The 19,012-nt window shown below is 32.5% G+C and overlaps 2 protein-coding genes across 2 annotated transcripts; both read right to left on the reverse strand.

Annotated features, from left to right (window-relative positions):
* Nucleotides 1–2,882: 2,882 nt before the first annotated feature.
* Nucleotides 2,883–6,349, reverse strand: LOC123224750 (cytochrome P450 98A2). The gene is made up of 3 exons (XM_044648453.1): nucleotides 5,771–6,349; nucleotides 4,078–4,475; nucleotides 2,883–3,604 (listed from the first exon to the last, which is right to left on the reverse strand). The coding sequence occupies exons 1-3, from the start codon at nucleotides 6,252–6,254 to the stop codon at nucleotides 2,960–2,962; spliced, it is 1,527 nt and encodes a 508-aa protein (XP_044504388.1). The 5' UTR covers nucleotides 6,255–6,349; the 3' UTR covers nucleotides 2,883–2,959.
* A 1,537-nt stretch (nucleotides 6,350–7,886) lies between these two features.
* Nucleotides 7,887–11,437, reverse strand: LOC123225430 (70 kDa peptidyl-prolyl isomerase-like). The gene is made up of 11 exons (XM_044649371.1): nucleotides 11,220–11,437; nucleotides 10,959–11,045; nucleotides 9,954–10,214; nucleotides 9,620–9,697; nucleotides 9,469–9,549; nucleotides 9,147–9,341; nucleotides 8,983–9,069; nucleotides 8,735–8,898; nucleotides 8,530–8,652; nucleotides 8,158–8,432; nucleotides 7,887–8,085 (listed from the first exon to the last, which is right to left on the reverse strand). Exons 1-11 carry the CDS (start codon nucleotides 11,380–11,382, stop codon nucleotides 7,986–7,988), a joined length of 1,614 nt encoding a protein of 537 aa, XP_044505306.1. The 5' UTR covers nucleotides 11,383–11,437; the 3' UTR covers nucleotides 7,887–7,985.
* Between the last annotated feature and the right edge of the window lie 7,575 nt (nucleotides 11,438–19,012).

Consider the following 19,012-nt stretch of genomic DNA (forward strand, 5'->3'; position numbering starts at 1 on the left):
ATGCCCATAGCTTTTTCTAAAATACCAAAATTACCCTTCCCCTCATATATATAAACCTCCTCACTCTCACTCTCATTACATACATTTTTTATATCACTTAAATACTTAATTTCACTCTTATTTTTATTTAATATCAATTACTACGGGTTCATTCGGAAAGAAGAAATTCGTATTTTTGAATTTGAATCGAAAAAATCAATTCGTGAAAACTATATTGAAAATAACGTGTTATGAATAAATAGATATATTGAAATATCCTAGAATGTCAATAATAAAAAAATTACTCGAAAATCTAAAAAACAGATTTAAATTTATAAAACTACACGTTCAAATAGCTTATGAACGAGAAAACCGAAAAATCGATCAAAATTTCGTAATTACATCGTAAAATGTGTCTAAAAAAACACATCATAATTACAAATATCAAATTTGAAAATTACATATGAAAAAAGTCTGGTCCGGTCACAAACAAACTCAAAATCATAAAAACCGAAAATCCTAAATTTGATAAAATAATAAAACTGCATAATACACATTGAAACAGTTTTATTTTGGCCTCCAAATTCGGTGCAACCAGCAAAGCTAGTTGTCGTTATAGAGCTCGAAATGAGCTTCGCTTTGATATATTACAAGCCCCGTAACTCCTCCCGGATCAAAAGTTATGGTTGTTCAAAGTCTGTCTCATATAAACCCTATAGTTTTAAAAAAGTTAATTTCCACCCAACCCACGGTTTTCATGGCCTGCCCACTGTTCAGTGTAAAATTTCACATGGACCCCCGTAGATCTCCCCCTGTTCCCCCTCCCCTTAAAATTTTGAAAACGTTAAATTTCCCCCCTATCCCATGATAGCGTCAACAATAGCCCACTGTCACGTGGCAAATTTCAAAAAAGTCTACAGTTGAATGAGGACTCTCATATAGCTCCCTAATATTTTGAAAACACTATTAAACCCCCTAACCCACTGTCAACAGTGGGAAACACTGTTCCCACTGTTGGACTGTCGAACGTTTCGGAAGGGATTTTCGACCAAAATTCATCGTTTCGACCTCCAATTTCAACACAAATCAAATCTACATAGGTTATAACACAAAACCCCTCAACCAATTCAACGAAATCAACCAAGAATCAAAACATTTTAAGCATTATTCAAAATCAAAACCCTAAAATTTTAAACCGTAAAATCTCACTCAAATCTCAATAATATGAACAATAACTTGATTAAAACAAGATGACAGAAGATATTCTAATGTTCTGTGCTATTTTCGGTCGTCGAAAACCACGAAAATCGCCAGAAATCTGATCAACAGTGGGAAATTTTCCTCTGTTTTTGAACAGTAAACTTACAGTAAGGACAGGGGGAATTTGTTGTGTTTATATATGGGCAGTTTCGATATTTCATAAAAGTTGGATATTTTTGCTTTAATCTAAATTTTTTGGACAATTTTCTTAAACACCCTTACTTTTACCTATTTTTTATAATTTCCCCAAAATTAATAGTCACTATAAATGTATATAATTTTTTTAAATATAAATAATTATAATTTTATGATATGTTAATTTGTTGATGATAGTCAAACATTTGCACACGCGCATATATAGCTTGAGTTTTGTTAGGCGTTGATGTCACCCCTAAACCTAAGGAGTTCTAAAAATTAAACTATTATTTTGATGGCCAAAAGAATTATTTTTACCCAAGGTATAGTAAAAATTCAAAATAATTTTTGTTAACTTTTGAAAACTCAAATATTTATTTATTTGTTAGTTTTGACGGTTACAATCAAGAACAAAATTGTCATTTAAAGATTTTTATTTAAATAAAAAAAATTAATTTCTTTTTAACCTTTTAGTTTTAAAAGTTAATCATTTCCCCCCTAGTTTATTTAAACAAACAAAAACTAATTTTTTCCCCCTTAGTTTTAAAAACTAACTACTTTCCCCTAACTTAATTTTAAAAAATTAATCTTTCACCCCCACTATATATATTTTAAAGGTTTTATATTTTAGAATAAATAGCCGCCCCTCAAACTTTAAAATATTGCATTTACACTCCAAAAACTTCATTCCATCTTTTTGATGACTATTCTTCTCAACGTTCCTCTCTGACAGCATCTCTCATCCCTCCTTGGTGGTTTTTTGACATAGAACCATCAAAAATCATGTTCAAACAATCGGATTATCATGCACGAATTTGTGCAAAATGGTTAGATTTTTATGTACAGATCTGTGAAAAAATTACACAGATCCATATGATAATCTGTGCATCATTGACGCACAAATTTGTCGAATGGATCTATGCTATTTTTGCATAGATTCATGCGATAAAATCTGACTATTTCGATCAAATTTTTGGTGGTTTCCAAGGGAGATGCCGCTGGAGAGGAATGCCAAAAAGAACGACACCAAAAAATGAAATAAAGTTTTTGGGGTGTAAATATAATGTCTTGAAGTTTGAGTTAGAGGGAAATAGTTAATTTTTAAAACTAAGGGGAAAAAAAAATAACTTTTCTTTGTTTAAATAAAAATCTTTAAATGACAATTTTACCCCTGATTATAACAACTAAAACTAATAGATTAGTGGATATTTGAGTTTTTGAAAGTTAGCAGAGGTCACTTTGGATTTTCATTATACCTTTGATGGGAATAAGTCATTTAACCGATTTTGATTGATATTCTAATTTCTTGTGAAATTATGATAAAAATAATAGGAATATAATGAGAAGAAATGTTTGATTTCTCAACCAGAAAAGTTATATTACTCAAAAACATTAGATGAGCAAGTAGATTATTTATCCTTAATAAATTTTGTTTCTTATTTTATATTGAATTCCCAATTAGGGAAGTGGAAATGTCTGAGATTCGGCACATTTACTCAACAAAAGCATACCGAATAAAGCATATTTGAAGCTTTAAAATATTCTTCCATAAGCAAAATCAAGCACCAAATCAAAGAAAGAAAAATTACATATCAACAGCCACACGTTTGTACAAATGTGAAGGCAGCCTGGGAGTAGGCACGGCTTGTATTGGGGTCTTCATATAAGTCACTAATCCAGGATTTTCTGACATGTCGATATCCTCTGGCTTCATTCCCCCGGCCGGAGCCCATGTAAAATGGTGCAACAAATGACCCAACATAGATGTCACCAAATTTATCCCAAGTTGAGCACCTGGGCACACCCTTCTTCCTGCACCAAATGGAAGTAGCCTATAGTCATGGCCCTTCATGTCGACATCCTCCTCGAAGAATCGCTCCGGTCGAAACTCCAACGGGTCCTTCCACACTGCTGGATCACGAGCAACAGCCCATACATTGACATGGACGTTTGATCCTTTGGGGATGTCATAGCCTCCAACTTTGACATTAGCATTGGCACGGTGAGGCAGCATTAGTGGAGTTGGAGGGTGCAGCCTTAATCCCTCCTTGGCTACGCATTGCAAGTATGGGAGGCTGGGGAAATCGGCCTCTGTCATCACACGGTCAAATCCAATCACTCGGTCAAGCTCCTCTTGGGCCTTTTGTTGGACTCTTGGGTTCTTGATCAGCTCTGCCATGGCCCATTCCACTGTGATTGCTGTCGTGTCCATCCCGGCTGTGATCATGTCCTGCACAAGTGCAAATCATTCAATTTATTGGATTATTATGCCTCATTCAAAATTAGAAATGATAATTTGCCCATAAAATCAGGTCTTTGGCCTGCTCTTTTTCGAAAAGAAAGAAGATGCTTTGATAAATACATACATTAGGATGCAGATAACTAAAATTCTTAAATGAGATAATTGTATCCCTGATCTGTCCCTTATTTAACTTATTCCCTCCTTGGTTGGCTATCTCTCTTCCATATTGAATAACTCTTTAATATTTTTCAACCGGAGATAGAGAGAGAAAAATGTGAAAAAATTTTCTCACAAGGATAGGGAGGGGAAATTAAAAAAAAATTTCCGACAGGAAGAGAACAAATGAGAAAGATTTTTCCTATAGAAATAATAATAGAGATTAAGATATTCGATCTCTATTTGACTTGTTGCCATCTCTATATAAAATAGTTCACAATATAACTAAAATTAAGTATGCATACCCATAAGAGTCCAATAATAGTGTCTTCACTTAAGTCATATCTTTCTTTTAAGGTAAGTAAAGCATCGACGAAATGATGCTTGACACCGCCGCTTTGTTGGCGGGCAAGAGTGTGCTCTTCCATGATAGCTCTAGTGAGACGGTCTCTTCGAGCGCCATGCTTAGCAAAAGCCTCTTCCTCTAATGGGAACATCCAACGGAGCCATGGAATGTGCTCCGCCATGGCCAATGAAGCTCCAAGTTTCAACCCATTTGCCACTACTGCCTTGAACTCTAAACCTTGCTCGTCCACTACTCCGTCCGAATTCACAAACCTCTTCCCAAATGCTAGCCTTGTTATGTTGTTGAAAGTCACTAAACCCAAGTGCTTCCTTAGCGTCACGCCTGTTCCATTATTTTCTGCAATGACATTATGTTTAGAAAATTACTTAGCATTGGCCCATGTTTAGACCAAAATTTGGCCTTCTTTGTTCCAAGAAAATGGCCATTAATTGCACTCAAACAAGCCTGGTTAGCCAAACTTTCCACTTAAATGCCGAAAGGTGAGATGATAATTAATGAAAAGACTTTTGCCATCCAACAACTAATCATGCTCCTAAATTTGTGGCCTTTTATTTCTAATAAATATGTGGGGATTCTTAATGACTATTGCCCTCCCAATGTTTGATGAAACCACAATTTTCTACCATTTATATTTAAAAAAACCAAATTACTATCTCCCATTCACTTACATTTAAGAATTTGTTAAGTTTTCTTAGAAATAATTTCGCCCTTTTATTCAAATTACAAAATTATTATTACCACTTAATATAAATATCAAATTATTAATATAATCTTATATATTAAAAATTTTCACTTAGATTCAAAAAAAATATCAAGACTATAATATTACATTTTTATTTTTTTTTGCTGTAATTATTATTTTTAAAATTATTGAAAGATATAATGAAATTTTAAAAATACCTTTAAACTATTTTGAATTTTTAAAACCTTCAAAAAAATTTTAATAACGCCTCTAATATTTTAAAAATTTTAGTTTGCTTCTTAAAATATTGAAAAGGGAAATAAGAAAAATAAAACGAGCAAGAGAAAATAGAAAACTTTTGATAAAATTACGTTCTTGTTTTTTATTTTATAAAATTGACTAAAAAAAGTAGATGACAGATAAAAATTTGATTTTTTAAACTTATGGGAGGGAAATAAGCATTTCTGAAAACTGTGAGTGGTAAATGGTAATTGGCCAATATTTGATTAGTTTTGGAAGTAAAGCTTGAAGGAAGTCACATGGCAGAAGGCAACAGTTCAATTTTTCTAATGCGAAAATGAAAAAGATCTAGTTCACAGATCACTAGCGGTGCTCAATTAATGCGCCTGTAACAAAGGGATCTGACTTGTCTCCCTTTTTTTTTCTCTTTATATATATATATATATTAAATATATAAACATATAACCATATAATATATATTTTATATAATTAAATAATTTTAAATTCATAATAAAATTATATCTAACTATATAATAATACATAATTAAAAATAAGTAAGTATACATATAAAAACCAATTCGGTAGACTATCACTTACCTAAACTGCAAGCAAATCAATAACAGTCGTCAAATTAGGTTCATCAATACACCAATCTAGTAAAATAATATACAACAGAAGCAAAGGAGAAGAAGAAGAAGAAGAAACATACGAGGATCTGTGCAGTCTTTGAAAATGGATTCAACCATGGCGGTGACTTCATCTTCTCTTATTGGTCTCAAAGCTTCCAGTCTCTTCGGTGTGAAAAGCTCAAGCGTACAAACCTTTCTAACTTTCACATAATGAGGCCCGTAGTCTGCCCATATAAGATCCTGTCCATCTCTGCTGAACTTTGCAGCTGATCGACTCCTGTGCCTATCAGCCAGCTGCTGATCATTCTCCTTGAGCACTTCTTTAGCCAGTTCCGTATTCGACACGATAACGTTTAAAGTCGAACCGAACCAAACCGATATAATTGGGCCATATGCTTGGGCCCATTCGGCAAAGCACCGAAACCTCACTGGCTTTATGTCGTAGAGGTTCCCAACAATGGGCAATGGGCGCGGCCCCGGTGGGAGCTTGAATCGGAGGCGTTGGAATAATTTGTATGCAAGAAGGGCCAAGAGAATGGATGAAAGTACCAGAGGGAGAGCCATGCTGGTTTGAAAGAAAATGTAGGGGCAAGGGGAGCTTGATATATATACTAGGGATGGAGCATCCGGAGTCGGTGAAATTAAATTTGCATGAGAAATTAAGTCGCAAATTGAATTATTTTCTGGATGAACAATGAAAATGTTACATGTCAGCAGATGGGTTGGGATGGTTTGGTAATTTTGTTGAAGTGGATTGCCGTGTGTTGAGGTCATAGATGAAAGTGGTGGGGAAAGTTTTCAGTAGGTGTGCGGTGGTTGGTGAAGAGAGATGCTTTAGCAACTGTTTGGACTTAAGTTGGAATCAAAGGTTGGTGAGGTGACAGAGTGAGACTTTTGTCTATTCTTCCGCCCGTTGATTATTTGTATTGTTCATACACTTCAAGGAAAGACTAATATTATTTATATTTATTTAAAATATATAAATAAAATTAGATATTATTTTATTTTTAATTTAAAATTATTTAATTATTTAATAATATATACAAATATATATTTATATCATTTTATATATATTATTATGTTATTAAATTATTTTAATTTTAAAGTAAAATAATATATATATAAATATATATTTTTAAAATATGTATATATAATATTACATATTTAAGAAATACCACAAGTTTTGTAAACTGTTTGAAGCCCACAGGTTTCGCCGTTTACGTTGCAAAGTGTATGGGTATGCGTATAGCTTGCTTCGTGGCTGCTATAATCTGATAAGTCTGCAACATGGATCACGGGTCATGGCCTGCATGGCCAACGCTGCAATATTTTTAAATTATATAAATATCTTAATAATGGTTTTAATAGTTGGATTGAGTGATCTGACGGATTAGATAATCATCTATCAATAAAAATGATTTTAATTTATTTAAAAATTATTTTTAAAGTTAAATCAGATTAAATTAAATACTTGAATAGAGTAAAAACTAGGTTTTATCTTATAAAAAAATCATTTTTAAAAAAATTTAAAGGTTCTAATGGAAGATCACCTCTATTAAATTTTTAGCAAATATTTCACTAAATAAGTTTATTTTAATGATAAAATAATAAATTATATAAAATTATTTAAGATATTATTTTTAAATAATTAATCAATCTAATTACAAGTTTAACGATTTAACCCTCAGTTGGATTGGATTGTCCCTCCACCGGATCAACTCGTACAATCCTATCCAAAAACTTTGATTTTAGTTGATCGGATTTGAACCGGGGAGTTGTAATATGGATAAGGTGATACAAATAAAAGGTCAATTTTGTTGTTAATAAGTTGATGGATTTGGTTAAAAAATACGGTGTGGGTGGGTGGTTGGTCTATAGGACCCACTAGTTATTAGTGGGGGGTTGGTGAGATTGAGAAGTTTTGATTTTTTCGGTTCCTTTAATCTGACTGAAGACACTCCTTCCACTCTTACTTGTCAAGCAAAATGATAAACCCCACCAAGCACTTCCGGTGACCTACCGCCTAACCTCACCATTATCATTTCTGCATGACGCTACCTTGACAAAATCATATACCTAAAATTTCCATAAAACAACATTACACTCGCCCCATGTACTCAACCCAATCCACTCCCCCCAACAAGCTTAAATCCTAAAGTTAGTAACTGGAGTTGAAGTTTTATTTGTTTAATATGATTGATTCGAAATTGAAAAGTCGGTTTGATTTGGATAAAGTTTCTCATTACAAAAAAAGCATATTTAGTACCATCAATTTCATGGATTCACTTACAGCTATTAACCCATCTTCGAAACCATGGCACTGAAAATCTCAGCTTGAAATTTGGCATAGTCTCTCTGTTTCTCTTTGAGCTCCTTGTGCCCAAGTTTCACATCTCTGCAAGTTCAAATTAAATGAATTTGTAGATGAAGCAAATTTAACCAAGATGACAGAAGGAAAGGCAATTACTTGTTATTGGGGTCAATGGCTAGAGCTCTTTTCAAATCAGCCTCGGCCTTTTCTAGTTCTGATGTTTTCATGTAAGCTTGGGACCTTCGAAAGAGTGCTTTCACATTTGATGGATCAAGTTCTATGACCTTTGTGCATAGTCTTGAGGCTTCAGAGTATTCTTCTAGTTTGAGTTTACAGGCTGCATTGTTTAAATAACATGACAGCCGCAAGTCATTTGCTGTATGCTTCTCATCATCAGTAAAAGAGTGATCAAACTCGACGATCTTTGCAGCCTGTGTTTTGCAGTTCATCAAATGTTTCAGTTTTAGAAGAAATCAACAGCAATATCAACTTTTTATCAATATTCAGTTTAAAAGCTATATCCCTTGCCTTCTCATATTTCTTGGAGGCACGCCAAAATTTGCCTGCCCTGAACAGCAAATTTCCATCATGCTTCTTCCTTTCACATGCTTCAATTTTCTCCTTAGACTCCATTTTCCAAAATGGCTTTTCCTGTATGGAACAGATAGGCAAGATGAGACAAGAAAAGATGGCAATTTAAAGGTTATGAAATAGAGCACTAGGAGCAGGAGACCTTAGTGAAATCAATGAGGTGTACTTCATAATATAATACTGAGTTTGCAGCGACAAATTCTGAAACTTCACGGCTGCACAAATACTCTTCATTGACAGTCACTATGGCTTGTTCACCTTTTTTCATAGTCATAATCGCTCTGTCTAAGCCCTCATTTATGTTTTCTGCAGGCATAAAAAAGTTGCAAAGTTACTGGTAGAAAACTCAGTCTTTCACTTCAATAAATTCACATTACAAAACAGAACAACCTTCTAGAGTTAAAAACTCATAAGGCTCCTCATCAGATCCCTTCCTCTCAAAAATTGTTCCATCTTCAAGTTTGCCAATGTACATCACTGATAAAACGTAAGCAAACAAGAAACCCCATTAGAACATCCTTTACGTTCAACTCAAATTTCAATTTTCTTATTACCTTTTACCAAGGATCCTTCACCGGGCCGGTCGAATCCCTCACCGACTTTTGTTATCTTTTTGAAGACTTTTCCATCTCCTGTGATGTTAATGACACTTTTCCAGGATAAGAGCTCAACTCGAATGGTCAAATTAGAATTGGACGGCACAACGTTGCCAGTGTTAGTAGTCCCATATCCATCTTCTATGAAGCCATCTGCAACATACATGAATGGTGGAATTTATAACTTAGCAAATGCTGAACTGATACAATGGAGGAAATGCCAATTCTTAAGTGAAATTTCTTACTGCTCTGGATGGAACAAGTAACACCAACGACTTACAAGAGAACTTCACTGCAAGCTCTGCTTTCTCACCCTTTCTCATTGTCTTCACTGCCTTGCTCATTGCAGGACACAGATAACCTGATTTCATAAAATATTATCTATGTGTGACATTGAAGAATTTTTAACTCACAGAGCAAGCTCAACATACCATCATTTATCTGAAACTCTACACCTTCCTTGGATTCAGAGGTTAGTGTTCCATTCTCAAGCCAAGCCTCATACTTAACTATAAGAATAAATTTCATAATGTCATGATCGAAATTAAACATTTTGACCCATCATGGACACATAACTTCAACTATAATTATCAAAACTTGAATCCATTTCTACATTAGGGTTCTTAATTTCACTGATCAAATCATATCGACTCATCTTCCTGAGCCATTTCTATTTCTGATGTAGCCATTTTTAACATGTATCTATCTACTATCATGTAAAAGTATACCATCTTAAAACTTCAGTGGTTTCAACAGGACTATTACCGAACACTTCATCATTGTCCCTGGGAGTAGCCCATCCTTCACCCTCCTTAATAACTTTCTTCAATATTCCACCATCGCCTGTTATATCTCTGATAGTGGTCCAAGAGAGCAGTTCAATATTGAAAACTAAAGTTGAATTGGGAGGAATGAGTGGTGGAGAACCGGCTTCCCCATAAGCTAAGCTTGGTGGTATTATGAGGATTGCTCTTTCACCTTTCTTCATAGTCGCAACTCCCTCATCCCATCCTTTAATAACTTCACCTGAAATTCAAGTGTCAAACAGACATTGAAATTACAAAACAGCAACACTTCAAGCAATCAGAAGTGCAATAAAACTGCCCAAATTGTCTCTCCGACAGCCTCTCTAATTTTATTTTAGAAATATGAGGAAAATATAAACATATTTTCAAAATGCCTTCGGATATTCATCTACTTCAAGAAAAAAAAAAATTCCGAATTATAGAATATTTTCAATATATTTTAAATATGTAATTATTTTGTTATATTTATTTATATATTGATTGTTTTGATTTTGTTTTTCGGTATAGGATTTAGAACTTTGTTTCTGACTGGTTAGCTATTTTTCCATGTCTCTCTCTTCTTCTAACAACCGTAAACCTATGTCTTCATATATGCCCTCTCATTGATTAATCATTCCTTCTCATTGATTCATATGGTTAACGTCTTCACCAAAATTCACTCTCTTCAATGTTTTTATAATTAATATTTACGGTTTTTAATATTAAAACATGTTCTAAATATGTTGTTGTTTATTATACATTATTTTATATTAATTATTTTGATTTTTATTTTGTATACAAGATTTAAAATATGCATAAATTCATATATTTATACGATTAAATATTTAAAAACTATTTCATTCAGTTCTTTGCAATGAAATTCAAGAAATTCTATGGACTGAAAATGAATTTGTCAACTAACTAATACAGAGTAATGTGCAAAGTAAATTAATTACCACAAAATTAAGTGGAGTTCCCCATTTACCTTGGCCTAATTTGAAACGAAAGGGAGTTTCTTCATCATGACTCAAATCTAAACATGCCCCGCCGTCAACGTGACCACTGAAATGAACTGAAAATTTATAAAATGATAATATGAAATTTCAGTTATTCTCTCAATATTAGGCTTAAATATGGACAAGCTTCTTGGTTTTGAAAAGAGTCAAAAACTTAGTTAAAAGAAGATAATTATTGATTCTTGGTGTTCAAACTCAGTTTCTTAAGAGTAACGGAATTTTCTGCGAACCTTCAACTTCGTCCCCTGGAAATGGAGTCTGCCATGAAGTTCCTCGTTTGAGAATTTGTTTTCTCAAGCCTTGGTCTCCAATTTCTCTCTCGAGTGATTCGGAATTTATGGTTTTTGTTTCATTATTCAGATGGGATTTCGAAGAAGAGATTGAGATTGCCATTCAAATTGTATGGAGAGAGTGTTTTTGTGTACGTGCTTTAGTTGAAGATAAGCCGTTCTTGGTTTCCCTCCTATTATCATACTTTCAGTTAGATTTTTCTGTTGGGGACACGACTATTGGACCAGGCCAGCCTTTACCCCAATTTGGAAAACTCCATGGGCCCGTAAGAGCCCAATGTGCCAAATAAAAAATATGGGTCCATTAATAAAGACAAATTGCCTAATTTCTGAATGAATAATGCTATATATATATATATATACACACACATACATACACACATTACACAGCTTAGTATATAGATAATTATCATTATATAGTAAAATATTATTTTATTTTTAATTTAAAATTATCTAATTTTATAATAATATATCATTTACATATTTAATTATATGTTCAAAAGTGTGCGTAGTTTTATAAACTCCGAATAAACCCTTTCTACACAGTGTGTGAATATTTTTCATTTTTGTTAGCTGATCTTTTGCATTAAGGTGCCATGGGTAGACACAGCCGAGGGTCATGTCGGGCTATAGTGTGCCAAATTGATGTAACCGGTTATACACACGGTCGTGCCGAGCCGTGCCAAGACCTGTCCAAGGGGGTGTTGTGGTGGTGGTTGAAATAAGAAAGATGCATCTGGAGAAGAAATCAACTGCATTAGGGTTTGCTTTTTGTCCACAAAACAATTAGGCAGAAGTTGCTATCTTTAAAAAAAGCTTTAGATAAAAGGTGAATAAAATGCACTTCATTTTCTAAGGATTCATGTTAATTGTCTGCATTCACATGTATAATTTCTGTCCATATATACTTTGAATAATATTTATTTTTGTTGAGTCTATATCCACTAACAAATAGAGAATGGATTTCTTCCATCTTAAAGCTATTTTCAAAATATAAATCTAAGACGACGATCTTGTCTGTGTATGCCTTGACAAAAGAAAATTCAGGAAATAGAAAAATGTTTTCATGATATCTGCTTTGAAAAAAAAAAAAAAAAATCTAGTAGTCATCACAAAATAAAGCATAGGCCATGAAGTCAAGTACTCGTATATTCTGATTGGCTTTGAGCCTTTGACAATAATCTAAGCTTTTCCTTTCTTCGAAAGAAAAGGAGAAAATAACAACCATTGTTTCGGGAAGCAGAAAAACAAAATAATCGATTAAACAAAAACTTCTTGAAATTAAGATTTGTTTTTAATTAAACTGAATTCCCCAAACCTAAAATGGAAGTTACTTTTGGTCCCGAGTCTTTAGAATAAAACAGACACACTGTGACACTGTCTTTCTATTGCCTGTGCATTCTCTTAATGAACATAAAAATCTACACCGTCATAGGCGATCAATCAGCCATTTGTCGTGGGACTAAATAATAGCAGTAGAACTTGTCTGTGCTTTCAATCAATCGGAAACCTGGCTTTCCAAGGAAAAGAAAAAGTAATTCATCTGAAGCTACAAGTTAACAAGAAAAGTTTGTAAAGAATCCACTTTAATTTTGCTATAATTGGAGTCTGTAAATGTACAGAGATAAATCTTTAGCCATCCCTTTTTCTGGAGCGATAAGCATGAGAGCAAAAGAACGAACGATAAGGAAGAATTGCAACTTTTAAACTTGGGATGTTTGGAAGAAAGCAAAACCATGCTGTGATGTGCTCATATTATTGTGTTTACTTGTTCATAAACAATAAAAGTTGCCCAGCTGCCTAAAAGAAGATAAGAAAAGGACGGTCTATCGATCTGATTGCTGGTCGTAATTACATTGAACGTGAAAAAAAATGTGAAAACAACCATTGAAGGACGTCGAGGTTGATATAAAGTTACTAAAGGAACAAGAGAGTTTTAACTTTTAAGTTAATGCATGCACGAGCACTGGCGGACCATCTTCATTATCCAAATTCCTTTTTCCAAGTGTATACAGAAACCAAAGTCATCCACATTGGCGATAATGAATATAACTTGCAACCAAAAAACTGTATAATTTGACTTAATAATGAAAGGGTGGGTAGTTTTAAATGTTTTAAAGACATGTGAAAAATGAATAAAAAACCTGAATAGCAAAGGAATCCCACATTTATTTGATTAAAAAATCAATGTATTTATGTCAACTTTTTCTTTTTTCTTTTGGTTAATTTATCAATGCACCTGGCCATACATGCTTCACTCGTAACCTACCCCAACTTTACTTGGGAAATCGACAAACGAAGCAAAACAATTTATTATGCTCAAATGGAAAATTTACTTCTTGCCTTTTTGAAACAAGCAAATTAGAATCAAAACAGGAAAATGTTTTTATGAATTTCTTCTTCAATTTTACTGACTGGTGAAAATTACATCTGACAAACCTTATATACAAATTCTGGGGGAAGTTCTTTTTTCTTTTTTATAAGAATGTGATCTTTGGCAATCCCTATGTCAAAGGCGAGAAGTAGCAAAACGGCAAGTTTATGGAGAGTTCATGTTGTTTGGGAGAATTATTTTTTTTTCTCACAAGACGTGATGACCAGAGAGGGGTTTTTTTTTTTCCACAATGATCAAATCAGACCATTTTTTTAAACTAATTTTTTTTACTTATTATTGAATGTTTCTTGTGTCTTATTAACACTCACTTGGTACTTTTTCATGTTTCATGTTTCATTTTATTGAACTTGATCTTATATATATTTTTGTATTCAATATAATTTCAGAGGTAGTGTCATTATTGAGTTAAAAAATTGAATAAATTAAAAAACTAAAAAATAAAATAGTTAGCCTTTGGTGGGTTACGAAGGCACAACTTGGGGGAATAGGGGCTATGGGTCATGCCCCGTGCCTTGGTTTTGCAGCGGATCAGCACAACTCAAAGGGCCAACCCTTAGCGCGACACAATTTGTGGCACGGGGAGCCACACCAAATTAGTCTCAGCCAACCCACCGCCGTGTCTAGCCTCAAATATCTCAGTACTAACAGCCCACTCCTCCGACTCCTGACCTTTATGACCCTAATCTCAAGCTAAGGGAAACCCAACTCATCATGTTCCCTTGTAAAATTTATCTATTACCAATGACTGCCCAAGCATTATCTCCACCACTCCGAACCATCAACCATTATTTTTCCTTGACAAAAGTGATCGGACTATTAATAGTTGGTCGTCACTGCAATTTGTCGCACCATTTGTCAGTCTTACATTAGACGACTCGACTATATCGTGGTAATAGTGAAGTGATTCGATTGCCATTGCATTTCTGGAGTTCCAATTGTGAACATTGCTCATCATCAACTAGATATCACGAGGTTGCTGGAGTCATTTCATTAATAAAGCAGTACGCGACTGTTACATTATTGGATTATTTGAAACAAAGACAAAAGAAAATGGCACTTGCAAAATAAAGTTTTTAGCTAAGTGTGGAGCCCTTAGTTGATTTTTGTGTGGTTAGCAGATTGAAAGGTAGATTCCAAACAAAATTGTGGTCTTCGAATTTTGCCTCGGCCATTTTCAAGGTCCTCATCATAAAGGTGAGAAGTGATAGCATGCTGGCTAGAAACCTGTGATTTGCAAAAGCATTAAGAAACAAGTGAAGAAGAAATCTACATTGCGCTTGAAAGCTACTTCAACGGTGCGTCCCTATGGATTACTTACATTATTGCATAGATTAAATCTGTTATTCATAAATCTTATTTAAATTATGGCTAAAACACATGAAATATAAGCATTATTTTGTATAATAATCTACATAAAAAATTGCTTAGAAAAAATTCTTGTCTGGAGATCCATGTGGGGTGATGGCCATGAAATGTTCATGGCTTCAAATTAAGAATGGTGGTTGGTGAGATATTTATCTGTCTTCAAAAGTGAACCCTTGATTTTATGCGCTCATGAAGATGATATCGAGTAGCCAGCTCTGTCAATCACGCACAGCTGAAAATCGAAACGATGAAGCAAACAGGCGTGTCTTGCTAGTCTTGCCGCTTCAACTCTTTCGGAAGACCACCAGACAGATACGAGCGCTGCAATAGTCGACGGTAAGACTTCGCAAGTTCTGGAAATTCTTTCGGCGCCGGAGCCGTGTCATCAATTTGTGTACAGGATTTTTTGCGTAGGATTTGTCACTCTTGTAACTCGAAATTATATGTCATAAAGAAGGCCAGATCACTATTTCCCATCCATGGTGCGATGAAATGTCGCATTCAATGTATTATAATTTACCTTTAAACTAAAAAAGATTTTTACGTGTAATTAAATTTATACCTATTATTTATATCCATAATTTTATAATAAAAAATAACACTAAATGGTTAATTAAGTTATGTTTATTTATATTATTTATTTTACTATTAATTACAATAAATTATTATACATTATTTTTATTTTAAAATTATTTAATTATATTTTGATGTATTATATATATATTTAGTTGTATATTAATTATATACAAAAATACGTGTGAATATAGTTTTATTATTATTAAATTAAATTGTGTTTGGCAAAAAACAATGGCAATTACCATTTATATAAATCTTTTACTTGGTGGGAGTTGTGGCGAATAGCCAAGCTTGTGAATCTGATTGATTTACACCGGTCACCAGACAAAACTAAGAGAAAATGCTTTAAGTGCGTCATCAATCTTTTTGAATTGTCAAAAGTCAAAAAAAAAAAAAAAAAGGGAAAATTATAAAGTTTTGAAGGATACTGTTTCCATTCGGTACATAGCCAGAATTTCACTCTGAATACATGATAAGGAACTAATCAAAAGGTGAAAACACTAATAAATAAATAAATAGGTAAAAGATAGAATAAGAAGAAACGGTAAATTTCTCTATTTTATATAAATATAATAAAATTATATGTATTAATCGTAAATATTAATTTATATAAGAAATTAATTAAAATAGACACATAATTTATCGCATAAACTTTTTTCAACAAAATTTCTATAGTTTTATTTTTTTAAACAAACCTTATTTTCTCTTCCAACAATACCTTTCATCTTATTTCTTCCTATCAAGATTATTTTTTCTCAAAAAATATTTTATTTTTGAGAATATACAGATTAAGTTTAATTTTTTCGTAATTGTTAAGATTTACATATTAAAAACAGATTAATTTCTAATGTAATAGTTGATATTTACATACCTTTAAAAAATTACGAACATAACTATACAGAGAATGCATATGATTGTGCACGGGTGTTAAAGGTATGCGTTCTTTTGAAATGATACAAAAATTAGGGAAATGATGCACATTTTTTCGAAAGAGTGTAAAAATGTGCAAAAGGGTGTATGTTTTTTCAAAATGGTGAGAAAATATACGAAAGCATAAAAGGATGCATGAAAATGTGAAGAGGTGCGTGAAATTGTGAAAAAGTGCGTAAAACTGTGAAGGGGTGCACAAAAATATGAAAAGGTATGTGAAAATGTGAAGAGGTGCGTGAAAATACAAACGGATGCCTGAAAATACAAACAGAGTGAGTAAAAATGTGAAGAGATACTTGAAAATACAAACGGGTGCGTGAAAATACAAAATGGGTGCATGAAAACACAAACAAATGCTTGAAAATGTGAAAGGTGCATAAAAATATAAACGAGTGCGTGAGGATACAAATGGGGTGCGTGAAGATACAAACTGGGTGCGTGAAAATACAAACAAGTACGTGAAAATATAAACGGATGCATGAAAATACATTGTATAATATAGAATGTATAATATATTATATTAATAATATAATATATACTATATCTCACGCACCCCTTTTATAACTAACACACCCTTTTCATATTTTTCGCACCCTTTTTATATTCTATACACCCATTTGTATTTTCACACATCCGTTTTGTATTTTTACGTACCCATTTGTATTTTCACCTTCTCGTTTGTATTTTCACACATCCGTTTGTATTTTCATGCACCCGTTTATATTTTTACGCATCATTTCACATTTTCATACACCCGTCTGTATTTTCACGCACCCCTTTACATTTTTGTATATTTTTGCACTCTTTAAAAAAAACACGCACCCTTTTGCACATTTTTACACCCTTTTGAAAAAACGCGCACAATTTCTCTAATTTTTGCATCCTTTCAAAAGAACGCACACCTTTAGCACCCGTACACAACCCACACGTACTCTCTGTATAGTTGTGTTCATCATTTTTTAAAGGTATGTAAATATCAATTATTACATTAGAAATTAATTTATTTTTGATATGTAAATCTTAACAATTACAGAAAAATTAATCTTAATCTGTATACTTTCAAAAATAACACATTTTCTAGTAAAAACTAATTTGGATCGGAAGAAATAAGATAAAGGGTATTGTTGGAATAGAAAATAGGGTTTGCTTAAAAAGGTAAAACTATAAAAATTTTATCGAAAAAAGTTTACGCAACAAATTTTGTGCCTATTTTAATTAATTTCCTTTTATATATTAATAATAAATTTAATTATATAAGTTTGAATTATAATAGTCAAATTGTATATCATATCGTATATAAAAAATTTCATTTTTTATATTGTGTATTGAATTTTATACTGTATGATACAACTTTAAAAAATAAAATAATAAAAAAAATAATTGACATATTTTTATTTTAGAAAATATCACAAATATCCTTAAAAATTTAAGGTTTTTTATATATATTATATTACATTTTTTTTAAGTGTATCAATCCGTATTGATAATATATATTATATATATATTATATCATATGATATATTTATTGTATCATTTTAATTTAATATATTTTATAATATGTATTATTTTTTATTTATATTGTATTATATCGTAAAATACAAATAATTATGATTAACATATTCTTGCCTATGCTTAATGCTATCGAATAGCATGAGAACAAGCATCTAATAAAAAATGTATGTATCAAATAATCTTACCTTCTTTCCGAAATTAATTCGCTTTCTATCAGAGTCGTGCAAGTTTCAAAATTCATATCACAATCGAAAAATCAAACACCTTCCCTCTACAAATCCATATGTAACACATTAGGGAGAAAAAAAATTTGCTCTTCATATCATTGGCTTTATTTATTCCCCTTTCTGCATCTACGTTATGACGATCAATTGATAAGGCATAAAATTTTCATCATAAAAGCCTTCACTGGGTCATATAACTTATCCCATAAGGAATTAATTCTATATGTCTCCGTTTAGCTTCCATAATGGAATTTAACTTTATATTAGCACTTGTTACAAATTAAGCAGAAAAAATTAAAGGAAGAAAGGAAGATGACGTTTTTATTCGAAAAGCTTCAAGCAAAGCATCAATTACAAATGTGACTGCTAGTTGGCAATATATGATTTAGACTTTTGTACTTAGAAAAAAGACAATTTCCCATTTAAGTTTTAGTCCAATATCAAAATCATATCTACAGTAAATGAAAAACCTAAATATCTATCTATGAGTTAATTACCATCAAAATTTTCAGTTAGAAGCAGGGGTAAAATCATCGTTTTACCCATAAACCCTAAAACATAAAAAAAATTATATTATTTTCTCCTTAGTTCAGAAAACTCACATTTATCTCCCATTATTAAACTTTGAAAAATTTATTTTTTCCCTTTTTAGATTTCATCTCTGGTGACTTAAGGAACAATTGGTGATTGAACAGAAGCGAAAGTCTTTCTTGACAAAGGATGACCCTTCT

This window comes from Mangifera indica, chromosome 9 (genome assembly GCF_011075055.1).
Source record: "Mangifera indica cultivar Alphonso chromosome 9, CATAS_Mindica_2.1, whole genome shotgun sequence".
In the NCBI taxonomy this organism is placed as follows: Eukaryota; Viridiplantae; Streptophyta; class Magnoliopsida; order Sapindales; family Anacardiaceae; genus Mangifera; species Mangifera indica.